Raw genomic sequence first — 26,733 nt, forward strand, 5'->3', positions numbered from 1 at the left:
TTGGATCTAACAGGTTGAATACTCAGCATTGCATTAACTATTTATGACATGAAATTCATTATAAAATGAATGATCTACGGTAGGCACTGGGGGGGAAAGGTTGAATATTTGATGTATTTCCTAGCTGCCTAGGTGAGGTCAGGTAGGCAGCTGTTTGGTTTCAGACTGTCTTGCTTGTTCTTGTCTGTTCTGTGAGCATTTTGCAAGAATAGACCTGAAGAAACATTAGCTTAATTGTTTGAAACCAAATCCACCATTTGCAACAGTAAAGGATTTAGCTTTGTTTGGCAATAAGAAAATAAATTTGAAAAAAGATAATAACAAAGGATGCTCAAACTAGTATGCAGTGACTTGTATAAACAAGAAATGGGAATTTGACTGAGCTGAGGACTTGTGGTGGTTTCCTCAGTCCAGACTGAGTGATACAAAAATGATTGCTACTGTACTAAAGTCACTAGAGCCAAGCCAAGTGTGCGGTTCTACCGGCTGCAGTAATGGAAAGTGAGCTGCCAGTTTTCTAAATTTCTGCTCCACGTGAAGCCACGGAGGACCCCTCAAATGTTGTGAGCTCACATGGGTTTAATGGAAAACTGCAGCGTTGAATCTGCAGCTGAACTGGCTGCTAAAGGAGGTGTGTTCCTAACAGTCATTTTTTTGGTCCAGCTCAGAGGACTTCAAATGTCCCATGTCTTTCTGCGTGACCTGAAAGGGCAGTTGTTTTTGTGTTTATGGGTTTGACACAAACAGACCTGGGGCCAGCTGAGACAAGGCCAGGGCGGTTTATCGCGCTGTGCTTGGAGTGGGACGGTGTCTGCTCAGCTCAGTCAGGTCCTGGCCGTCAGGGCCGGAGGGAAGCCACTAATGACAGCATGTTGATTGGCAGCAGGTCTGAGGCTCTCTTTTTTTTATTTCCACTCTATCTTTTTTTCACTCTGCCTCACTGTCTGTGAGAAACCCGTCTCCTGTGGTTTTACTGGGAGCTTTGAAAAGACGGCTGCCTGTCTGACCACCGGTGAAGGTGTGACAGATTCGGGTGGTGCGGGGGTGAAGGAGGTGGGACTCGCACTTCGTAATTGAGTTGATGGCTCAGGGACAAACATCACCCCCTGTGAGTATTTATTTGAATGCTTTATTGTGGAGAACAGTAGCCTTTGTTAGTTGTCTTGAATTATTTCACTTTCGTGCCGTCCTTCTGTTGTTGTTGACTCATCAAACACTTTAAAGACTCTTTAAGGGAGCATTCAGCTAAATTACTGCTTCCAACTGTGGTGTCCCTGACATTTACTATTGTCTTAAAAGGTCAAGGAGATGATTCAGCTCCCCAGTGTGTTCCGGGTTTTTCCGGAAAAACTTTCTTTTAGAGAAAAAAACTGTTTTTAACAAAGTAAATTTTTTTTTCTATATATATATATATATATATATATATTTTCTATATATATAATATATAATATAGGTAAAAATCCAGCTGTTTTGTGAAGGCCTCAGAGGTTTGTTAGAGAACAAACCGCATCGTTAAAACCAAGGAACACAGCAAAACATGGCAAAACTACAAACCTTCCAAAGCAAAAAAAATCCACCTTAAATCACAGTCAGATTAACATTAATCAGAGAAGCAGCCTAGAGGCCCAGGCTAACTCTGGAGGAGCTGCAGAGACCTAAAGCTCAGGTGGTAGAATCTTTCAACAGGACTACAACGGTGCCCTCCACAAATCTGGCCTGCATAGAGGATTGACAAGAAGAAAGACATTAGAAATCCACCCGAGAATCTGTGGCAAAACTTGAAAACTGAAGTTCAGAGATCCTCTCCTTCCAATCTGACTGAGCCTGAGCTGAAGAAGAATGGAGTTTGTTGAGACATACCCCAAAAAACTTGCTGCTTTCATTTCGGTGACATAAGGTCTTGAAGACAAATGCACAACAATCATAAGATATTTCTGTTTGTTAATAACGTGGAAAATCATTTATTATTTTTATTCCACTTCAGTTATTTGTTTATAAAAAATATCAATAGATCTGGAGGTAACTATATGCATCAGGATGCACCAAGCTTTGGTTGCTTTGTTCATAAACTGTTCATAAATCTTAAAAGTAGGTTGGCATGCTAATGTGTGTAGCTGTGATGTAAAGAGCGTGTGTGTGTAAATGTGGGAATGTGTTCCTTTTGTTTGTGGAGCTGATTCTCCTGAGGAGGAGCTTAAGGTCACAGAGGTCAGACAGTCCTGTCAGTATCTTTCCTCCTCCACACCTTACCCATTTCTTTCCCATATGCTAAAACACTGCTGCCTCTCCTCGAGGAACTCTCCCCAACGCAACAGTCTTTGCCAACTAGAGCCGGAAAGCTGCAGCATTTTGTTGCTGTCACGCTGGAAGCAATGCTGCCCACTACTTCAGAAGATTTTTACCATTAATTGTAGCGGAAAATATCTCGGAAAGACTTTAAACTGATGTGGGTTTGCAGTGTGCAAGTGGTGCACACATCAAGCAAGCCTTTGTAAAAGGATAGTGCTTTCACAGCTGTATTGAAGAACAGTGGATTTTGTTTTGTTTTCCACAGGAGACAGAAAGTCACAGTGATCTCCGTGCCCCGATCCAGGAGTTACACACCCAGCAGACACAACACAACAGAGACCTGCAGAGGAAAGGTTGGAAAACGAATTTTGATACTAAACTGCTCTGAAATGGTAAAATCCACAAAATTCTCATGCTGAAAATTAATTGCTTATCTTTGGCCTGATAAAGGGTTAAATAATATGTTTTACCCTGTATGATGAAGAATAGTGGCTGCTGCAGCATCTAGACAATTGTTTGCATTAGGGAGCATGTGAATGAAACATGTGAGTTGCTATTCATTAAAACTGAGATAATAAGAATCAATATCAGGATTTTCGGCCCAGTAATTGTCCAGCCATACTTCCTAGAATTGTAGACAGTATAAAACAAATAAGAGCTACAAATAACATGTAAAACAGGGCTGCACCATATCTGGAAAATATTTAGTGCAGTGTTGCTGAAAATTGCAAAGACTAAAATAGCATGTTTAAATTTCCTTTTGGCAAACAGAACAAGATGTTTATGACGAGGTTTGAAAGTTAAATTGCCTTGTTATTTTATTTATTTCTTCTTTGTTTTTAACTGTTTACTTAGTAGATCAATCTATTTTCTAGTTTTGTTACATTTGAAAACATTTCCTCAGCAGCGCTGCTGTTGAGCTTAATGCTGTCTTTTAGTGTTGGAAAAAGCTGCTTTTTCTTTGCTTGTTGATTATCCCATCTACCTGCAGGCTTCATCATATTTCCATATCACACTCTAGGGATCAGTGAAATACAACAAGTGACATGTATATACTGTAAACATCCAGCTGAAGGTCAAGTGTGGGTAAAATCCCCTACAACACTAAATCCACACTGACCACCTTTTGTTTCATGTACCTGCAGATGCTTTTTCCTCCTGGCTGCCTGCCACTAAGGTGCCGGTCAGGAGGTCGTATTAGTTTAGGCACATTAGGGTCCTTCATCCAACTTTATTAACTGTTTGGAGTTCCTGAGAGCCTTTTTTTTAACAACTGAAGCTTGGGCATGTTGTACGGAAATTTAATTAAGCTCCCATGAATTGGTAAGAAGTGCTATGAATGTGTGCCTTCAGGGAGGAATGAATGCATTGAATCATTAAAACTAAGTAGAGTTATTAATGTAGAATGACAATGATCTGTTGTGTACAAGTAAAAAGCAGTTTTAAATGTTCAAAGTTGTTTTTTTTTTGTTTGTTTTTTTTTAATCCAGGCCTCTGCTTAGGGCAAAGGTCATAATAAATGTCCTTCTGTGTGGTCTGGTCTGGTCAGGGTGTGGCTCTGTGTCCTTCACAGTGACCAGGGCTCGGTGGTGTGGGGTTATGGGGAGGAACACAGAGAAAACCCAACAGCCACACCTCTGCTAAATAAGTCCAATACCACAACAAAATGTGGGCTGTCTCAATGTGGCAGGAAAAACTCCCCACTGTTCTCAATTTAAACGTACCGTACAATTTAAGCCAGGGTTAAACTAGGATCAGCCAAGGAAGACCACCATTGAAAAGTAGAGTGAAAAGGTATATTTTAAAGGGATATGTACACAAAATCAGTGGATGGTGGTCAGGGTGGGACTGAAGCTGCTGAGTGAAAGTGGCAGAAAGAAAATATTTTCTTTTTGAAATATATAGCTACCTTCTGGACTAAAAAAGCCTTTATTTACACTCGTCCTCTAAACCAGCACGTGTCCAGTTGTGCAGGGCTGCCTAAGAAACTGTACCGTCTAAGTCTATGATTTCGGAAATGAAATGTTTTCAGAAACTCTCAGTGGACTTGACCTCGCACTTTGAGCTAAAGAAAAAAAACAGGAACAATCTTATTACAGTTTCACACAGAAACACAGTGATTGAACAGAGGTTGGGTCACAGTGCACACAAGCTCACATCTGTCAGAAGATTTTGATTGGGTTAAAATGAATCACTGTGAGGTAGGCATGGACTGGTTACCGGCATCAGGTTATGCCGAGGCTTTAAAAAGTTATGGTTTCCAAATTGTTACCTTTTTTGTTCAGATCGTTCTGTTGGTTTAAGGTTCGTTTAATTAAATGCTTCAAAAAGTTTCGTCCGTCTGTATTGAGCAAAGAATAAACGTTGGTGTTCTCTCCTTGTCCTCAAAAACTTATTTAACTCCATAATGAGCTGAGAAAAGGTGTAATATTCTAATCAATAAGCACTTCAATAGTACAAATTATAGGCACGTTTATTATATAATTTAAATATAACAGAGATAGAATAATGTTATAACAATGTCTACAGGAATAACTGTTGCTGTGTTAAGTTAGTGTTAAAAATGTCATGTTAAAACAGTGAAGCTGTGGTATTTTTACTCAGTTATTATTAACGGGGCTGCACCGTGCCCCAGATGGTAGCACTGTTGCACCTTGCAGCAAGAAGGTCCTGGGTTCAACTCCCGGCCGAGGGTCTTTCTGAATGGAGTTTGCATGTTCTCCTCGTGCATGCGTTGGCTCTCTCCGGGTACTCCAGCTTCCTCCCAGTCCAAAAACATGACTGTTAGGTTAATCGGTCTCTCTAAATTGGCCTTAGGTGCATGGTTGTTTGTCCTGTATGTCTCTGTGTTGCCCTGCGATGGACTGGCAACCTGTCCATGATGTATCCCGCCTCTCGCCCATAGACTGCTGGAGATTGGCACCAGCCCCCCTGCGACCCACTATGGGATAGGCGGTATAGAAGATTAATGAATTAATTAATATTATTAACAGGTCATATGGAAAAGACGGACTGGGTGTGCAGCAGCCAACATTGTCTCTCTTCGCTGTGAACATGTGAACACATAGATCAACAAAGGTATTCTATTTTAATGGGTTGCATGAATTGCAGCTTATACATCTTTTCTTCCAGATGACAAAATTACGGGCAATAGACAAACAGGCATCTGGAGTTTAGACAAGAACCAATTTAAAAATGCCTGGATTATTTACCCATTCGACTAATTTGTACTAAACTGCGACATCCCTTGTAGGAACGCAACTTTCTATAAAACATCTGACCTCCTTGGTTTTCAAACAAGCACAAGCATTGTTTAAGAAAACGTGATATTATCTCAGCAGTAACTCTGGAAAATGTGAAGCTTTTCATACTAGTTTAAAATAAATAATTTAGAATTTGATGGATTGCCAATATTTAGCGATTAGCACCTTTTCAGATTATTGCCTCAACAGCTGATGGCATTGAAGATTTCACAAGAATCCTGTTTGATAAATAAGATAGGTAAACTATTTAGCATGGAGTTTAAATATTTTAAACTTTAAAGGTTATGAGCTGCTGAGGGAGAGTAAAAACACAAAACACTTTTGTTGACCTGTCCATGACATAGACGCTTGGGTCAGACGTTCACTCTAAAGAGCAGCAGAAATAACTCCTGGTTGTTCTTTTGTTTCTGCTTTATATTTATATTTGCTGGCAACAGACTGCAGTTTTAGTAGCTATTTTCAAGCCAAGAAAAAGCCTTTCTTTATGCAGCCGTGGGGATTTTCCCAGAAATTGTTGACGAATTGAAATGACGGCTTCCCAGAGTTAAACTCGTGAACAATAATGTGAGGGTTCGTTAAACAGGCAACGTGCTTTGGCTCTCACTTCAGTTACAGTTAAACCCTAACTGGGTTTTAGACGTGTACATCATTAGATTTAGACACATGGCAGCACAGTGTTGTCCAAATTGTGTAGCATAATCACATTTCCTATTCAGATCCTGTTACATAATCATCTGGTTTAATTATTCAGCAACAGCCAGCTGATAGTTTTATCCTCTTGTCTGTTGCTAAGAAGATGAGCAATACTGTCTATATGTCAGCTTTGTTTTTGGGTGTGTTCGCTGCAATGAATAAATAACAATCAGCTGCTTTTAATGTATTTACAAAATGATTTTGCTATAACCTGGTTTCATAAAAAAATAAACATTTATGACCCTATTGCTGTTTGTTTTTGCACGTATTAGTCATGACACTTAAAATAACCTACTGTATTTATTTTTATCTTTAATGCATCAATGTAAGCAAAATATAGAATGGGTACCTGCTGTATTTTGTCATTTTAATAAGTGATGCTTCTTTAGCTTCCCCACGTTTTCTGTGACTGGAAATATTTCGGAACAGCTGGGTTTGTATTTCGGCCAAGGAGGGCATTGTAGTAACCTTTTGTTCAGCCAGCTGACCAACAGTGTGCAGCAACAGGTTGGTGGAGGGCTTTGTTGTTAAATCTCAAGTATTCTTGAAAGGGTTTAAAAGACAGCTGGCTGCCTCTCGTCAGAGTCCCTCATTGATTTGGTTTTTCAGAATTAAAAGCATACACACGCAGAGAAACCCAGTTAATTGCAAAGCTGGTGCAAACTAAGGTAATTCAGAAGTTGTTTTACACATGAGATGAAGGAACCAGTATGATTTCTTCATCTGTAGTAGAGGAACAACGTCAACTATGCTATCATAGCAATGCCAGAGAGTTTTGGAGGTAAAACGATCACAAGGGGAGGATGTGGGTACCTCTGTTGTTTGGAGTGGGGCTTCCTGATCAGAGAAGGGAAATGCTTATCTCTATAGTCTCATTGCTTCTACTTTCTTCCCAGTTCCCTGTTTCTCTCCTGTGGTTGTAGATGTTTTTTTTTTTTTTTTTTCAGTTTTTAACCAACATAATCTCCCAGATCTCAGCCAGGAACTGAGGGGCAGGAAAGGTTCACATCCCCTTATGACTCCCTTAGCCTCCTCTAAACCTCTTAAGACATTTGTTAAACTGACGTCTCTCAGGGCCCAGGAGCTGTTTTCATTTGGAAGTTTCTCATTTGCAAAACTTCAGTTCTAAAGTCACTCACCTACAGCAACACTAACATCACCCTGCTACTGATGTGCTAAAACCACAAGATGTAAATAGCAATTATTTTATTAGAGATGCATCAATCAGACTATTCCTGGCTGACAGACTTCGGTTTTTCAAGCTCACACCTACTGACTCGCAAATTTGAGTCTTAAATGAACTTGATTTGATGAATGATTTCTTGCTCATGCTGGCAATATTTTAATGCTCAGCCATAATTAGTTTGTTTATTCCCTTTTTTTTGATATGACAATTTGATAATCCTTCATGGATATGAATTGTTTCCGGACAAAACATACAGACAAGGTTCTTCTCCTGCTTGATAAAATCAGTGCTTTGGTTTGAACGTTGTGAAATGTACTGTTTTTAAGCTGCTGTCCTTCACACAGACGGCTATCTGTAAATATCTTAGCTCACCACCCAGAGCAGGTCACATAATGAAGACAGACGGTGAGCAGCAGCCTTTTGCTGTGAATGTCATTGTAAAGGGTGAATTGTTTGGGGGATTTGGAAACTTGTTAAACAAAATAATGTGCATGGTCTAAAAACTCCAGTTTTCCAAGCACTGCAAACACAACTAGATTGCAAGTGTTAAGTACAAAGTTCATTCTGTTATATGATGCATTAAAAGGTTGAAAAAAGTGGGACCAGTCAGAGTCTCAGGGAAAACTGACTGATTGATTTTGTGCATTTCCCATATTTTACCTTGGTTCTGTTTATTTTAGGGGCAGGTTCTGACTCCAGCATGGTTCTGGTTCTTGATCACCTGGCAAAGGAGGACACCTCTGGGCCTATGCTGATCCAGCCTCAGAGAGAAGCTGTGACTCCAGAGTCTGACCTGTTACTGTCCAACCGGACCAGGTCGAACTCCACAGCTTCGGACCGTAGCGGGACGTTTGTCCACTCCATGTCAAATCAGGATTCTGTAACCTTAGAGAAGAATCTGGGGTCAAACCACCGATCCCGGCTGGACTCCGGAGCCTCAGACAGGAGCCAGAGTTCCTCCCAGAGGGGTCGCCTAGATTCTGGCGCCTCGGAGCACAGCATCAGTTCCCTGTCTTCTGCCAGACAGAGACTGGGATCGGATGTCTCTGATTCATGTGTCAGACCCCGTCTGGGGTCTGGAAATAAAGACGGCATGGGTGTTATGGCAAGAAATCGGATGGATTCTGAGACATCCAACCTCAGCATGAGTTTGTCGTCTGAGGAGAAGGCTCCAATGGAGGACGTGGAGAGAAAAAAGATCGGTTCAGTTAGCAGCACTGACTCAGAAACTGAAACAAGCCAAAGTCCAACCAGTGCCCAGGATCAGCCAGATGGGGCCGTTTTATCTCGAAGAGATGCTGTGAATGGGCTCCTCAACGGCCACGCTCAGGGAAAGTTAAGCTTCAAGATTCAAAAGGTTGGTGTATACATCAACTTATTAATGCTGTTTTTAAATATCTGAAAATTAAAGAAAATACTGTGTGACCTTAGAAAACCACTAGGTGTCAGAGTGCTGCAGCAAAGCAAACAAACTGATTTAAAACTACTGGGAGACTTAGTTTGGGGCTAAAAATCTAAATATCCGGCACTATTGGACCTATTGTTCTGAGTCCGTTTAATCACAAAATATCACTTCTGAGTTGAGCAAAGCCAACTAATGTGCAATACCATAAAGAAATGTAAAAAAATATTCACCCAAAATTGAAAACAAATTGGTTGAGGACAGGAAATCAGACTTTGCACGCTTAGTTCAAAAAGTTTAACTCGTATACTATTAACATTTATTGCAGACAGAGTACATACATATTTCAAGCGTTTAGTTCTTTTAATTTTGATTATGGCATACACAGAACAGATATGAGCATCTCATGTTGTATGGCCATGTCATATCCTGCACCGGCATTAGGCAGATTGCTGATATGATGGTTCTCAAGCAGACAGTCACGAACGCCCTCCACAAACAGGGTAAGATACAAACGGTTATCGCTGCTATTTATGGCTGTTCAGAATGCTTCGTCCAAGCATATTAATGGAAAGTTGAGTGGAAGGAAAGTCTGGTGGTGCGTTGCTAAACACTTGGATTATAGAACTCTGTAATGATTTTTGATGTATGAGTGTCACTTTTCAAATTGTCACACTGAAATTTCTAAACGTTATGATGATTTTCTGCTATTTTAATGCACCTGTATATCCTTCCCTAAACATGATTTTGTTTCTGCAGAAACTTAAATCTATGCATGTTTTAAATGTTGTTCTGTGTCTCTGTGCAGTCTGAGCCAACTAAACAGCGAAGATAACAAGCATTTATTACACTCATACCACAGATGAGCGCTGACCTTCCAGGCTCTTCTTTAATCATATCCGACAAGAAACTCCATCGCTCCATTTTTCAGCAACACACAGGTCCCATTGGCATCCATAAAAACAACAAGCTGAGCTCCTAGTGGATGCTGTTTGGTTTTCGTTACTTGGTTACACAAACAAACCGTGCACCTGACTGTCTCTGCTTCAGCTCAGCGGCATGTCAGCCTCACCTGTTGTCAGAGAGGGATACTTTCCTCCCGTTCTGCATCCCGGAGCTCTCGGAAAAACAGTTGGAGCTTCTGTTTCTGTGGCAACTGGTTATTGTTGAGGAACCTTTCCAATCTTATTGGGATCAGGCATCATGTCTGCATGACGTAATCGAGTCGCTTCTCTAAACATGTTTGACCAAAGCCGGCCCCAGGGTTCTTTTATTGTTCTATCTAAAATGGGCTGATGTGGAGTCCATCTCCTGAGAGTAATGTAAACACTGTAAGGATCCGGCCGCGGTGCCAGGAAAAGAACAGAGGTCCATATTGCCACCGAGTATAAATGTTACGCAATGAAAACACAGCAGCTAGAGCTGCATTTAGTATCATGTCTGTATTGGTATGCCCCAATATGCAGACTCCAATTTCTTGTGAATCTGCACTACTGCTCAGTGTAGCAGCTGTGAGGTTGCCAGCAGAGCATGAGTTTGACCTTTTAATCTCTGGTGCTTCCTCTCACAGATCGTCATGCTTCTTTGTTTGTCTTCCCTCCTTTTCAGATAACAGCTAATGGAAATCTGACATCCACTCATGGCAAAGCCAAGGAAAATGGTAAGACTGTAGATCAGCTCTGCACAACATCACTCAACATGCAGCCTGATTATCTTTTAGGATTCAGATCAGTTTATTTTATGCCGTCGTGTAATGGTCCACTGTGTGGCATTTGTATTCTTGGCCCCGCTGGGGTTCATATATCAGCAAGGGAGGGGTTCTGAGGTCCTGTTCAGAACTCAAAATGAATTAATATATTGAAAATAGAAAAATATTACTTATGCTGTAAATGCTATAAAGGATAAAAGATAAACTCATATTTGTGCTACAAATATTACAAGAGATAAAAAAACAGTACTTACGAATAAATTCATACAATAACATGGTAGTTTGTGTTTTCTTTATACCCCTATTTAATTAACTTTAGTAGTAATTATTGTACAGTCTACTCATAGTTGGGGGTCACAGGCTTCTTAAATCATTTTGGGGGTCATTTGCTGACACCAGTGCTATGTTAGCGGTTTCCAAACTTTTTAGCGTCTAATGTTCTGATCTACACACCGTCAGAGATTTAAACCTCCAAGTATCTCTGCCCTTGGTGTGCAAAAAATGGCTACCTAGACTATTAAAAATCTATGAAGACATCAAATGGCCTAAACTGACTGGTTCCTCCAGGCTTCAAAGGTTTTGAAAAATATGGAAATTACTTACTTTTAGAAATACCTGTTTTCTGGCTCGTCTTTGTTTACGCCTTTCACATTGAATATAAAGAAGAAAATACCAATAGTCAACATGTAGTCACCTTTAGTCCTCAGTAATGCTGTATTCCTTACGTTCTCTGCTCTTATTCCTTATTTGCAATTCACAAGAACAACTTTGAACACACTCTGAATTTAAGATATTAAGTTTGAAAGGAAAAGCATTTTAAACATGAGTTTTTGTAAGCACATGTGATTAGATGTTAAACATGGCCTGAAAGTATACAGATATTTTTGGAAATGTCTGGACTTTGCAACAGCTTTTATCCCAATTTTATCAATTAAAAATTTTTTTTTTTGTTTCTTTTTTACAGTTATGGCAAATATGTACCAGCATGTTTTTATTTAATCTGATATTGATTATTTAATGACTCAAAACTTGGTGCCTTGGCATCTAAAGTGAGGTCGCAACCTCCATCTTTTCCTTATAATGGTTGGGCCTTGCTTTATAAATGAAAAATGTCAAGCCAAGTCAAAGGAGTTGGGAAAACCACCCAAAAAGAAAAGGGAGAGTGAGGGATCTGTTGGGGCTTTTGAGGTTTATGATGACGTGAGCAAAAGGATTTAACTGTACAAACTTTCAACCTGAAGAAGTGAAGGGATCTAGGAAGCTGTGCCTTCTCAGTGTTTCAATGTTTTTTCTCCTTTTGCAGCACCTGAAAAGAAAGATGTTATCTTGGAGCATTTCAGCCGCACCAACTCTGTTCGAGACCGAATGCGCAAGTTCACAGAAGCCAGCCAAAGCCTAAACCCATCAGCTTTGAAGAAGACCCCTCTGAGGAACGAGACCACCTCAGGCCTGACGAATCTCTCCAGAGCTGCCGAACTGTTTGCACACACATCAGCATCCCCCAGCACATCTGGAGACAGGCCAGCCAGGCCACGTGTAGGCTCTGTATCGAACACCTCTACTGTGTCCCAGAGCACAGCTGCACCTCAGCCCCTCAAAGGAGTGGCCGAAAGTCCTCTGTCTTCAACCGGCCAATCGCAGGGCTCCATGGGCGGGACGAGGCTTCCAGCTGAAAAAGATGTGCCTGCCTTGGCTGAACCAAAGGAAGACAGGACCCCAGGGAGAGCAGCTGAGAAACAGGGCCCTGAGGGAGAGGAAGACCCCGACATGAAGACTTTCCTTACGATTGAGATCAAGGACGGGCGCACCACTTCCTCATCCTCTTCGTCAATGCCGAGAGGCAACATCATGCCTACCAGCATGACCCCACGCATCACCACTCTGGGACAGAGACCAGGTAAGGAGCATCAACCTTAGTCTTGGTGAAATAGCTGGAATTCAAGTCATTTGAGGAGTTGACTCACAAAGTGGCACCATGAGTTTTTGCAAGATTAAACAAGTAATGCAAATAGCTATAAGGGCTGAGGCACTGAGGGGCATTTGTTACAGAGTGGGCACATTTCTCAGCTCTGCGGGAGGCGGTGAGGTCATTGGTCAACAGCAGAGAGCACATTTCAAACAAATGAAGAAACAAGGGGCTGTTTGAGCCAAAACTCAATGGCTTAAATGTTACAGGGTGAATGAACAATCTTGTCTGCCCACACAGAACTACTTTGTGTTGTTCTGTACATATTGTTGTCCCCACATTTATCTAAAACTAGACACAATGCCTGTAAATCATGTGCACTTTCGTTTTTTTAAAAGAGAAAAATGTTTCTTGGGCATCTGCTTTCTTCGTGAATTTGCCAGGTAAGAGGGGAAAGCAACGGTTTATTAAACTTGAATATGACTGGAAAAATTTGTACAAATGTTTTTCCTACTTTTGTTTTGGAGCTGCACAATACATTGAATCAAAGTAGTCATTGCTGTATTCGTCTGCACTATATCACAATCGCAAAGGACCGTGTGGATCCTTCATTTGTTGGCATAATATATTTGGCCTCGATGCTCACAACTGATTTATATTTGTTGTGGGAAATAATCTATAGATCCCTGAGAGCGGTGGACACAATGTGTAATGGTGAAGAAAGAAAATAGTCAGGAAAATGTGTTTTCATTGTAATAGAAATCCTCATTACAATTTCAAGTGCCATTTTGCACCCACAATTTCTGTCCCACTTAATTTAATCTTAAAAAAAAAACATATCTTCGTGTACCCAGCTAATTGATCCTAGTATTTCAAGTAATATTCAGTTTTAAAATGTTTTTAAAATGCTCAAAAGACACTGGCTGCTATACAAGGAAAGAAATGTTTGAGTTTTATTTAAATATTTTCTTTATAAAACAGAAATTTCAGCACCCACAACAGCTATAGAAGTAAAGAAGGGATGTCTAAGAGGAAGGTGTATATTTTGCTGCTTCATTTTACGCTTTTGCAGATTTGGTTGTTTTAAAAAGAAGCTGCCATAGGATGTTTCTACCAACCGTCCATCAGTTAGGTCTGGTCCTTTCCACAAGCAGCAATCTGCCCACTTAAAACATTTGAAGTTTCTCAGATTCTCAGCAACCGTGATCCACAACCCAAACAGTTTGTTTAAAATGAAAGCAGGACCTGTGCAAATTCAAACCTCTTCATCTCTGCTTTGTCCTCGCCTCCCTCCTCTCCCCTAGGATGTACTCTATGAGCTCTGTGGCGGCTTCATTATGAGCTCCTATTCAGCCCAATTTGCTTTAATGGATTTAAATTTCCTTTTTTGGAATCCGCCTGTTGCGATTTGAGTGAAGGCAGTTTGCGACTGCGTCTCAGGTTTCCCTCAAAAAGCACCGTAAAAGCTTGTAAATGTGCCGTGCGTCATGCTGAGGTGCATCACTTCTGTGGTTTATGATCCAGCTCTTGCATGTGTGTGTTAGGATGGGGGGAGCAATGAAAACCAAGGAAACACTTCTGTACGCTCAAGGAGCCTGATGACGAAAGCTGTTTATGCTGAAAATCTGTATTTTCTCTCGTTTTTTACGTTGAAGATGGCTGTTAACTCTGAAAGCTCAAGCAGTCACACAAGCAGAGTGGAAAAAGCTGCACAGATCTCTAGTCTTCAAACAATTTACAAGTTTTATATGTTTAAGTTCTTGTTCATGTCTTTTAGAGTTGACCCTTGGCCTAAGAGCTACACCATTCAAGATCTCATCATCTACCTTCTCCTCTGGATCCTCCATCAAGGTAGGATATTTTTGGGATGTGTTCCCTGAAGTTTCATGAAAACTTTGTCAAAATTACTCAGACCAAAAGTTCTCAGTAGAAGATGTTTTTGATGTCCTTAATTTTCAACTCACTCTCAGTTGGAGTCCTCTAGCTTTTCAGCTGCATCTTTCTCTTAAAAATCACCTATAAAGGTCCTAGAGGGTCCTCCATCTTAGGTAGGAGGGTGAACAGAGTGAGGAGAAAGGAGGGAGAGCAGACAAGAACAGTGTTTATCCAACATAGAGGGTCACCAGTCATATCTGTCCTTGTAGGGTATGTGAAGAAGACGGGGGGGGGGGGGGGGGGAGAAGGGAGCTGTTCTTGCTTTTGTTTCTGCAGAGTTTTATCTGGGAACTGTTTCCCTTAATCACACCTGTCTGTCTCTGTCCGTGGAGTTTACGCTGCAGCTGCCTTAAAGCACAAGTTGACACAAGTACTTCATCACATTCCTCGGAGGGCAAAGAAGCATCTCTTGCGAACGCTTTGATTAGCTGTAAGTCGTCCACTGTGAGAATTGGCAGAAAACACAAAGAAATCACCTCCAATCTCTCAGTGACCTCTGAGGTTAAGGCCGATGGCTAGCACTCCCATTTGCAATTTCTCGCTCCCTGAAAGGAAGCATCCTTGTGCATTGAGAGTGAGAAATTGAGCGGAGTTATGTCCTGTTTATGTTTTTATTTATTTTTTATTTAACAGCTGCATTTGGAGCATGGCCGTAATCTGGTTATGGGATCAAATAGCTGGTTAATTAGGGCTCCACCCTGCAGCCCCGTAAAGGAAAGCCTCTGCATGGCTGCAGGGAGGATTAAAGGTGTCGGATTTAAACTGTCTGCCTGAGTTAGGTTTTTGTTGAGACACCAGCACCGGTTGGGATACAGAGCCATGCAAAACTATTCCAGACTTTTCCTGATTTTGTCACTTTATAGCTACAGACTTTAATGTATTTCATTGTGATCTTATGTAAATAATTATCACAAAGTAGCATAAAATCTTCAGATTTTCTTAATTTTGTATTCATAAAAACCGTAAGAGTGTGGTGCTTTTGTATTTAGTCGCTTTACTCTGTCTATCCTTAATAAAATGTATTGCATTCTGCTGCTTTTGACATTAAATTCCCACCATATGTCTCAAGTAATCCACACAAAGAAATCAATAGAGATAACTCCATAACTTATGTGCAACAAGGTGGAATAACATTGAATGAATTGAGGGGTATGCTTACTGAAATGTTTTCATCCATTGTCTAAAAATGTTTGTCTCTAATTTTGTAATAAAAACTGTAAAACATCACCTTTAAGAAGAAACTAATCACATGTGTTATTCAAATTGTCTTCAGATCTTGAAGGTTCTCATGTTGTTTACTTGGATTAATTTTTGGTATTTGACTGGGCCATTCTACCTGCTTTATTTCCATCGCTGTAGGTTTGAGATCTTGTCTAAAATCCATCCTCATTCCATCCAGCGTTTCATTGGCTTGTCTAAATGTGCTGGTGCAAACTCGAAATTGGCTTCAACATGATTTTTCCTCAGCGGTGGAGTCTTGCGCAGTGAGCAAGCATAGAGGCCAAGACACTGGAGTGCATTATTTATTTTATTTTTTCAAAACAAATGGATTTGTTATTTTTAGATCTTTCTGAGACTTCCTGTGAGTGACACTTGGCTCTTGGACAACTCCTTCAGCACTTGGTTGTGGCTGGTTTATGGTGAATAAATGTATTTTCTACTTTGTTTGTGACCTCTAACTGTATTCACTAAACATTCAGAGGTTTAAAAAATACTGTTCATCTGTAATCAGTGTCATCAATGGGTTTTGCAACAATTGAGTTGTGAAGGTCTCGAGAGAGCTTGTTGCTTTTACCCTGCAATTACCAAAGTATTGTGCAATACTTTGGTAATAAGGAGCCTTTTTAAAGACCATTATGTACATAAGGCCCATGATATTATTTGCCATTGACAGAGGCAAGATTGTTTTCTAAGTACTGACAGGTTTCAGCTATTTTCTATACTTCTTGCAGCTTTTTGCTCCCTCTTTTATTTGCGTTTAATGCTTATACAACATATTCCACTTTATTGCACCTAACTTAAATTATGGAATTATTTGTTTTGATATCAGTCATTAATTGTGTTGTTGCAGACATCCAATTATAAAACAACCTAATTAGAAAGAGAAATGCTGAGAAAAATTGTGTTGAAAACCTGTTTTCTTTAATGTAAATACAGCTATCCTGTGAGGTTAGTGGTGAGCACACCATGCAGGTCAGGGATAGTGTTGGGGAGGTTTTAAAAAGGTTTAAAGCAGGGTTGCTTCAAACGTCTTGCCTTGTTGCTTTAAATATAATATCTACAGGAAGAATACAATTATTACATAGCTTGTTATTTGGCAGGACAGGCCTATTAGGCAGGAACAGCTCTAAATGTGCATTTCATTTGATGTAAAAGGGGAAAAGACATTTTAACATTAAGGTGCTTTATGTAACGATGTACAGTCCATGCCGTCATATAAGCAGCCTAACATGAAGTCCTCCAGTGATAAGCCTACTACAGTCAGTCATTCCCTCCTTTCATCACTTGGATAAGCCGATATATCAGCTCCATGTGCATGGATTTTCTTAGGTTTTACCATACAAAGACTTAGCCTGACTTGGCTAATGAGATTGTAAAAACAGCAGCCGACACTGATGGTTAACATCAACATGGAGGTTTTAAGAGGGGGTGGTTGGGGGCTAGGTGGAGGAAGATGCTACTGGAGAACCTGTTTTCTGACCCTTTCTTGTCGAAGTTCATGACTGTTGGAGAGGTGGTGGTCTGTTTTTGATGTAAAATAGTCATTCTGATCAGATAATAGTGTTGTTATGAAGGCAACAGGGTAACATGAGCTGCTGAAGTTCTTCCAGTTTACTGACGTTTATTGACCATCATGGTTCTCGTTGGAAGCCCTGATCCATTTGGGTGGTCCGATTATCTCCTTGGTGGTCTAACTTTATAGCTCACCACTTTTATTTACTTTCTCCAATTAATTTAATCCCTATAAAACTTGTTGATGCTAATTGCACTGGTTTTTCAGTGGACTGAAGTTTAAATCGGAGTCGTTTACAGAAATGTTTCAGCATGATAACAATCTTTGCTGAAGTCTCAGAGATTACGGTCACGCTTTAACTCACTTTGGCTTAGACCCACAGCTTTATCCGGGACACACACACACACACACGCACATGTCTAACCAGCGGCCCGGTGACTGATTGTCTTGGTTCGCCACCGAAGGACAAGGGCCCAGTTGTTTACATGCTGGTGATCTGCAACACATGCTTGATTATGCTACTGACTCGCTTGTGTTATGGAGAGAATGTGATGTCTGGCTGCTCATTTTGGCTGCAATCCCTGCATGATTTTACTGTATATTTAGTTCGAGAATTTCTATTTATTTATATATTTTTTTATATTTTTGTACATGCCAACAGAGAGTTTGGGTTTTCCAGTCTAACCAGTTTATCAAATTACTGCTGGTTTCAAATTTATTTAGTTTGCATGTTCCTCCTCCTTGTTTTCATGTTTTAAATCATTTGTTTGTAGATAAACTGCCCTCAGTTTTCTGTGTTTGTAAAAGGTGAGATGTCCTCCCTTGGGTATAAACAAATTTTTCACTATTGCTGGTCAATGTTTCTGTGTACTTGGCCCTCAGTGCTTGTGTTTTGCTTACCTGCAAAGACAACTGCTGTCCTTTGACCTCCCCATTGAGCCTTAGTAATAGTTTAGTTGCTCGGTTGAATAAGAAAGCAGCCATGAGGGCTATGGTAACTCTGGAAGAGCTGCTGAGATCCTTACCTCAGCTCTACGAATCTGGCATTTATGGAAGAGTGACTAAAGAAGAAAGCAAGTGCAAAAAGAAGTCCAGATTGCAGACATGTAAGGGCACACCGAACATGTGTAAAACGATTCTCTGAGACTAAACTAGTTCTTGACCTACATGTGGAACACATCACCCTGAAGGCACAGTCGGCACTGTAAAACATGGTAATGGTCACATCATGAAGATGCTTTTCTTCATGAAGGGCAGGGAAAGTGAACAGAGTCAGTGGGAAGATGGATGGAGCTAAATTCAGGGCAATCCTGACAAAAGACCTAATAGAACCTGCAGAAGTCTAGGGAGTTGGTTAGGTCATTGTCCCTAACCATACAGCCAGAGCTACAGTTAAATGGTTTAGATTAAAACAGTTGTGTTTTAGAATGGCCCAGTCAAAGTCCAGACTTAAATCCAACTGAGGATATGTGGCGAGGCTTGAAAACTGGATTTCACAAATCCCCTCTGTCTAATATGACTGACCTTGAGCTGTAATACAAAGAAGAATGGGCAGAAATTCAGTCTCTAGATACGCAGAACTGATACAGGTATACCCTAAAAGACTTTAAGTCCAGCAAAAGAAGCCTCTACAAATGATTGGCTCAGGAAGGTCAATGGGTATACGGAAACACGCTTCAAAACCATGTTATTTTCCTTTCACTTTGTGTATATGCTTGACTTTGTTGATCACATAAAATCCTAATAAATACATTGAAGTTTATGGTGGAAAATATGGAAAAAATTCTGTGAATGGTTTTGCAATTTCCTGTGTGTTGATTTAAAACTCGGCCTTAATGTGTTGTAGATTTAAACACAAATAACTAGTCATTAAAATGTACTTTGTACCTACCTCGGATGTTTGGCAAGTGCATGTTGTTAGGAATCAAGGATTTGTCACTTTTTGCATCCTTTGTACAGTACAGATGCCTCCTATGTTCAGCATGGCAATATATCTGCAGTGTACATTTAATAGAAGTGCTTGAACATCAAACATAATGACACATATAAGTCTGTCAGCACTCTTAATTTAACAGCACTTAAAGTGTCCATGTGAGCAGCAGCTGGAGTCTTTCCTAATTACTAAGGAAGCTAAACCAAAACTGTGGAAGTGCTCTGCCCTTCATGCTCTGATATTGATTGTGGAGCTCTGCTTTCAGTCGTTGTTGTACAAAAGAAGCAAGCTGATTAGTCTGGGCTTCACTCAGTTTATTAGAAAGCAGTTTTAGGAGGAGTGAAACACAGCCCTGGCCTGGAGCAAAATCTAAAGCACTGTTTGCCTTCCAGTGAAGGTGTGAAGGACGTGCCCAAAATAAAAGGAAGGTTGATGTGGGAGGGGTGAATGTTTCAAATTGTTTTCCTCTTTCTCTTCCTCCCCCCTTCCTGAAGAGTGACCCAGTGAAATAACAGCAGGGCAGGAGATAAATATACTGTCCATTGCACCTAGAAATAAGTGGGAGGGGGCTGTTTGGGAAACAAGACTTCCTGCATGCTCATTGGCCTTTATTTGGCTGCCTGTAAAGAGGGTCTGCTTCTTCAGGGTATAAAGCCTAGGCGTTGTTTGAAAGGAGAGCTTCAACTACTCTTGGAGAGGTAACAACATCTTAATTCTCCGATATTACACCTTGAAGACTGAGGTTTAGAGGAGATTCGTGAGTAAACACATTTTCTGTGACTATGCCTGGGGTGAACCTGGACTTCCTCCCAGCGTCGCAGCCTCCAGAGTCTTTGGGCTCTCCAGATAGTGCTTGTGCTGAGCCTGACCTGGAGGAGGTGATGGGTGATCTACTTGCCCAGGAGGAAACCAAGGATGACGAAAAGGCAGAGGAGTTTAACCAGAAGAAGCTTGAGGTAATGCTGCTTTGTGCTGTGAAGGAGATCCGCAGTGACCTGCAGGCTTTTGGAAAGAAAGTGGATGTCTGCTTGGAGGAGGCAGCAGTTAAGGTGGCTTATTCAGTTGAAGCCATTTCCAAGCTGCAGGAGGAGAACTTCAGGCTTAGAACTGAGCAGGAACGTATGGTGACACAGGTGGAGTCCCTCTGTCAAGTGATGGGACTGCCTGATCACATGCTACAGGAACTCTGTTCAGTCCCACATGAAACCAAAACTTCACCCAATGATTCCCCTTCATGCACTCTCAAAGAGGACACAGTTGAATCTTCATGCAATGATTCAACCTGCATTTCCCGAGACTCTCCATCCCGCATCCTTCAGGAAGCACCAGATATCTTACTACTACAAGATCAAACTGTACTCCAGGACCTTATTTCAAGCTCACAGGAATCCATCACTGCATCTACTGAGCCTTCTCAGAAGTCGGAACCCTCACCGACCAGTGCGACCCACCGTTCACTCTCTGCGCCATCTCTGCTGGCAGCCATTTCTTCAGAAAACAATACGGTACTGCGCTTTGTAAATCTTCTGATCATGACCCCTTTTCATTAGATAAGCCATGCAAACAATGGGTATGCCTTTTTGTTCCAGCTGGACCTTGACTCCTCGGTGGCATCCCAGTGATGCTGCCTTTTGTTCTGTTGGTGTACTGGTTGACCTACAGCTCTTTGCTTACAGTTAGGCATTTAATCCCTGAATATGTCCTCACTTCAACTGAAAAAAGCTCCATCATCACAGCTGTCGGTCATTTTTGGTAGATATTTTCTTGATGCAGAATGCTAAAAGGCTTTTCTAAGTCTGTGAACATATGTTTGTTAGTGTCTGTGTGTTTTTTGTTGTTTGGAGCTGGAAAAAAAGACTTTTTAGTTAGAGGTACACCAATCAGAATTTGATTTTGTTTTCAGTAAAGCTTTGACCTGCCGATATCAATTTTAGTTAATTGTGATTTCCCTTTCGGAGCCATAATATAAAAAGAAATTAAGGCTGCATTCTAAATCTTTCTTTATGACCTTCCTCTTTAAGTATTCTATAAAATTCTTTCTAAAATTATAAAAAAAAACACAAGATAACAGAGTTAACATTTTTATTTTATGGTTATTTGGATTTCTGTGGTGTTATTTGAAATTGAAACAGAAAAAAATAGTTAATAAAAAAAATACTTTGTGTTGTCCGGAACATTATCCATGTTACCAAGATCTTAATTTGTCGGTCAAAATCTCACCCTGACAATAAAATAAAAGGAAATCTGCTTCAACAGCCTGTGCTAGATGGCCAAATTTGTGCTGTTTCTGAATTGCGATTGTGGGTTACATATTATCATTTCAAGGGCCACAAAAGGCCCGTGAGCCGCATTTTGGACACTCCTGGCCAAACAGATGAAACAGCAACTTTGCTGTTCTCCGTTTAGCCTTCCTGTTACCTGCTGAGTCTTTTTCTTTCTTGCTCCCTCCTAGCCTGAATAACCCAGATACATGTCATGATATATCAGAGAAACGTCACTTCTTTTTAAATGGTTTCTGGGGCACCGTGTGGCTCAGTTGGTAGAGCAGGTGCACCATGTGCAGAGACCATAGTCCTTGACGCGGTTGCGCTGGCTTTGATCCCTGGTCTCGGGCCATTTGCTGCATGTCTTCTCCTTCCCCTTGTTCACTTGCATGGTAGTGCTTCCTCTGACTTTATTTTAAACACATTACTGAAACTGAAGAAAGCAAATGATGAGTTACAGCGTCCTTCCTGAAGACTGGCATTATCAGCGTGACCTGGTTTGGCATGGGTATGTTGGGTTAACTGATTGGAATAGGAGAAGATTTTTGATTTTCTGACCCGCGGCTGACCCATCAAGGCCAGTTGAGCTGAAAATCGTCCAAATCAGGTCATCAACTGACTTCTCTACATTTTATTTTGTAGCACTAGTGGCCTTAATTTCACAGTATATAGACCGGAAATGCGCAGAGAGAGACGGGGGGAAGACATGCAGCAAAGCTCCCAGGGTCAGGAATAGAACCCTGGATGTCTGCGTCGGGGACTCATACCCTCTGTTTTTGGTGCGCACGTTCTACGTTTACATCACACACCGTACCATTCTCTTTGCAGATTTAGTTTCAGTTGAAATTGTTGCTGTGTTCTTTGCTTTACAACAAATTAATAGTTGTTATAATAAGATTATGTACAGTGAAAGGTGCAAAGAATCAGCCTTTCGAGAAACTGAATATAAATGGGGTTTATTTGTCTATCCTTATTAAATTAAGTCTCACAGTTTCCAGTCTGCCTTATGTAACCATTTGGCTCTTATGAAAAGCTTCTTTGCTTAATTAAATCCCACAACAGACTCTGTGTGGACATTTTTTACATTTTTAAGAATATTGAGAATTTGCTGCATTCTCTCTACTTGTGACATCTAATGTTTGTGACATTTTTAGGATCATCTTTGACAGCTTAGCCTGTTTAAAAACCTACAGTGAAGGTGACTTTACTATTTCTCTCTGATGTGATAATGAACACTGACCTTATTGTGTTTACAATGTGTGCTTGTGTTTAAAAAGACTGTATTACAGGTTAGATTTGCCCAACAAAATGCAACAAATAATCTTAATGCACTTTACAGCACAAACGGCTTCAATTCCTATCCAGTTTAACAGTTATTTCAGTCGTATAGTGACATTGAGATCCAAATGGCCGTTGGTTAAAAGAGGCTGCACGGTGGTGCTGTTGTTAGCATCGTTGCTTTGCAGTGAGAAGGTCCTGGCCAAGGGGCCTTTCTGCATAGGGTTTGCATGTTCGCCTAATGCATTTGTCATTTATCTCTGGGTACTCAAAGTTCCTCTCACTATCCAAAAATGTGCCACTCTAAATTGTCCTCAGTTGTGCATGTGTAAGTTCATCATTGATTGGCCTGTGTGGAGCTGTGATAGACTGGTGACCCAATCAGGGCATACCTCAGCTCTTGACCATTGAAAGCTGGAGATGGGCACAGGCTCTCTGCCACCTGGAAGGATTTTTTGTAGAAGATGGGTTGGTGGATGGATGGTTAAAAAAATGTTGCCGATATTAAGAACAAAGTCGTGCCAGCAATCCCTCATTCTGAGCAAATATGTAGTAACAGTGGAAAGAAATAACTGCCTCTTAACAGGAGGAAACCTGCAGCAAAACCAGGCTCAGTATAAAAGGCCATCTATTGAGACCAAGAGGATGGAGAGCAGATTCAGAGAAAAAGGAACGTAGAAACACTTGCACAGCACTACTTTCGATGCAATGACAGTGGGAGCTCTGCTAGTTTGCATAGGACTAGAAGGGGTTAACAAAGGACTGTTGCTGCAAAACAAGCTAAAATATGTGTTTTTGTGCTAGAGTGAAGCTCAAACATAGTTTCTTTGAGCTGTTTTGGTGGTTGTAAGCCTCAGAGCCCATGTTTTGCTGGGTCATGTCCCGAAACATTCTTCATCGGTCAAGAGCCTCTCAGTGCAGCCTGTCCCTGGGGTTCAAATCTGTGTGTCCAGAAAGTCTGACAAACAAGGGGCCACCCTTGATTCCCCAGTTCTGTGATGGGTATTGTCCTTCCCTGATGAGACAAGGTCCCATTGGGACCTTCAAAACAGCTTTGGATTGGGAAGTCTGTGCTATATCTTAACCTGGACTCTGTTATTTTAAAAGTCTGCCTTGGGTGTTTAGTTCTGTGTGTAAATTTAAGAGGTACTATTAAAGTATTTATGGTCACGTAAAATATGACAGGTACATGGTCAGGTTTATGTAATGATAGCTGATGTTTGCTCTTACAGTGCTGTGCTTCTTTCTTTTGCTCTGTTCCTTCTCTAGTGTACATAACAAAAAGCTTCACATTTACTTAGAAGCCAAACCTGCTAATGCACCATGCCCATCCAACAGCAATGGTGTCAAATAAACTGTGGGCTGGCTGGGGCTCGATTATTATGAAGACACTCAGTCACAGTCTGATCTGAGCCAACAGCGACTTGGCAGACTTTCCCTCCCTCCCATGTGCTTGATGTCAGACTTTCTGTGGAAGAGCATGGCTATGGAGGGTGAAAAGCCTGTCCTTTGAGCAAAAAGAGATTTGAGGAAAGGGAGCTTTATCTATTTAGTAGTAAAAGTCCAGAAATCTTTTAAAACCTGTTTCTGGAGATCAGTCTGCTTTGTAAAAGTTTATCAGTCATTTAACACTTGATAATGCATGTCCATTGATGATGCATAAAAATTCATTCTCCCTCTCAATGCAGAAAAAAACCCTTTGACCATGTGGAATCTATTTATGTGCTTTACCAAGATTTGGTTTCAGTCCAGATTTTATTAGCCTATTAAGTACTTTTATCTTTCCTCAGTGTCCCATTGCCCAAGTTTAGACTTATAGTAAAAAATATAACATTTTCATCTTAAATAAGGCACTGACTGATCACCACCTTGGAATGACTACATCTATATTTATTTCCTGCTGTTGAACCCATCTTCTATATCTGTCACACAGATGGAGACTGAACCCTTTGTTGCCTCAGAGCCAATGTGTTCAGCCGGACCATCCATGCTTGTGGAGCGTCAAGTCCCCGTCATCCCAAACGGCTTGAGCACTCAGACAAAACCTGTTGAGAGCTCCGGAAAACTGACAGCTGAAAAGCTTGCCGCCATCGAGGATGAGGATCTCCTTGACAAGATGGTACATCACAAGTTTGAAATGAAACTTAAGCTTCACTTATTTGAAAGTTTTTTTGGTTTTTTTTATTAGATAAAAATTCTGTTTCAAGAAATCTGTCTGCCTTGTGATGTCTGTTTGCTTACAAAGCTTTTTCTTCATGAACTGACCTCAGCTTCTTTACTGATCGTGGTTTTTTTTGTTGTCTCTTACAGCTCGATGAGTCTAAAGATTTTGAGGAGAGGAAGATGATCCGTGCTGCCATGAGAGACCTTCGCAAGAGAAAGAGAGGTAGCTGCATGCGGAAATTCTCTTTATACTAAAATCAGTTGCTTCAGGTTTTTTTCATTCCTTATTTCAAATAATCAAAATCAGGGGCTCCCTTAATTATAATAGAATTTACATGTTTTTCCAGGATTTTATTTTCCTAACTTGTTTAAAAATGACATTTCTTAACAATTTCTGCCCCCAGAGGCCATGCTGGGATGTAGCCAGGAGGAAATGGGTAGGACTGGTGGTCTGCAGTGTGCATTAATTATTTATTTCTGCTTGGGTTTGCTTTTGTTGTCAGTCACAACAGTTTTTAACTCTCATTGTGTAGTGGTTGATTATATGCATGAAAGTGAAGCTCTTCACATGTGTTTTCAGTGAGCACTTGCCCTTTTGGTTTTTACAGGCTTGTGATTTAAATGACATTTGCACTCAGTGACATGGAGTTTACAGTGCCTAGAAAAACTATTCCCACCCCTTTTCTTTATGACATTCTATGCAGTTACAAAACAGGTCTTCATTGTACTTTATTGGGATTTTATGTGACCGACGCAAAGCAATGCATGATTGTGAAGTGGAAGGAAAATTAAACCTGGTTCAATGCTTTTGCATTCTACCCCATTTACTCTAATATCCTTAAATAAAATCCAGTGCAACCAACTTACTTCAGAAGTCACATTATTTACTAAACAGAGTCCACCTGTATGCAATTTAATCTCAGGATAAATGCAGCTGTTCTGTGGAGGCCTCAGGTGTTTGTTATAGAACATTAGAGAACCAAATGTATCATGAAAACCAAGGCATACAGCAGTTGGGTCAAGGAGAAAGTTGTTAAAGATTAAAGCAGAGTTAAGTTACAAATGTATAAACACAATACCCCAAGCGAGAGCATTAATCAGAAGAAGAAAAGAGGGCGATGGTAGCATTGGAGGAGCTGCAGAAACCACTCATACTAATGCGTGCCACACTTTTTAGACTGTGTAAAAATGTCAGAACCTATTTGCTTCTAGTTTCACAATTAGGAGCTACTTTGTGTTGGTCAATCACAACACAATGAAATGAAATCCCATTAAAATACATAAAACATTTTAGTTGTAATGTGAAAAAAGTGTGACAAGGTTCAATAAGCATGATTACTTCCTACATTAAGGGAGATGTTAAAATAAAATGACTAAATGGAGGTTGGAAAAAAAGCGTCTCAGAAAAATGCTTTAAAGTATGCATAAACACCAATTTAGGTAAAGGCTGACAGTACCAGGAAAGACATCAGTGTTTTGGATGCTGCTAAATTTGGAGCAGTCCTTTGCAGTGCTTTTCCTCTCTTAGTTCTGGGATGTTTGTGCAGGACATGTTATTTGACAGTTGCTGAGCCTTCCATCCGTGTGTGTTTGTGTGTTCACAGAAATTTTAAAGCACTGTGGAAAAACTTGTAAAAAAATATAGCTCTTAGATCAGGAAGCCCTGTTTTCATCCATCTCTGCAACAGTCAAATGAGGTGCTGTCAGCTTGTTTAGGACTTCTTGTCCTCCTTCTCCTCCCTCTCTTCTTTTTTCCACTGACATCATTTGTGCTACCGCATCTCCCTCACCAGACCAAAGAGAGAAGGAGCGTGACACTCGTCTGCAGGAGTTGCGACAGCAGAGGGAGGAGAGGGCGCAGAAAGGTCGCGCAGGACCCGGAGCTGGAGAGGTGGTGATAAGGAAGATGGAGAAGTCGGCCGATGGTTCGACCCTCAGCCAAGTGACTAAGACAAACCGTTTTGCTCAGTCTGGTAGAT

General features: G+C 40.7%; 1 protein-coding gene across 8 annotated transcripts in view; it reads left to right on the forward strand.

Moving 5' to 3' along the window:
- smtnb (smoothelin b) overlaps positions 1-26,733 on the forward strand; it is a 62,405-nt gene that overhangs the window by 25,692 nt on the left and 9,980 nt on the right. For 5 of the 8 annotated variants that reach the window (XM_047380985.1, XM_047380983.1, XM_047380982.1 and 2 more), the window contains 9 exons: positions 2,555-2,642; positions 8,112-8,788; positions 10,442-10,493; positions 11,845-12,438; positions 14,225-14,298; positions 24,525-24,710; positions 24,902-24,977; positions 25,159-25,191; positions 26,548-26,727. In XM_047380985.1, coding sequence (XP_047236941.1) covers positions 2,555-2,642; positions 8,112-8,788; positions 10,442-10,493; positions 11,845-12,438; positions 14,225-14,298; positions 24,525-24,710; positions 24,902-24,977; positions 25,159-25,191; positions 26,548-26,727 — 1,960 coding nt within the window. Of the gene's footprint in view, positions 1-20; positions 1,109-2,554; positions 2,643-8,111; positions 8,789-10,441; positions 10,494-11,844; positions 12,439-14,224; positions 14,299-24,524; positions 24,711-24,901; positions 24,978-25,158; positions 25,192-26,547; positions 26,728-26,733 lie in introns of those variants that run through there. The other 3 variants (XM_047380989.1, XM_047380984.1, XM_047380987.1) reach the window with 2 other exon arrangements.

This window comes from Girardinichthys multiradiatus, chromosome 12 (genome assembly GCF_021462225.1).
Source record: "Girardinichthys multiradiatus isolate DD_20200921_A chromosome 12, DD_fGirMul_XY1, whole genome shotgun sequence".
Lineage (NCBI taxonomy): Eukaryota > Metazoa > Chordata > Actinopteri > Cyprinodontiformes > Goodeidae > Girardinichthys > Girardinichthys multiradiatus.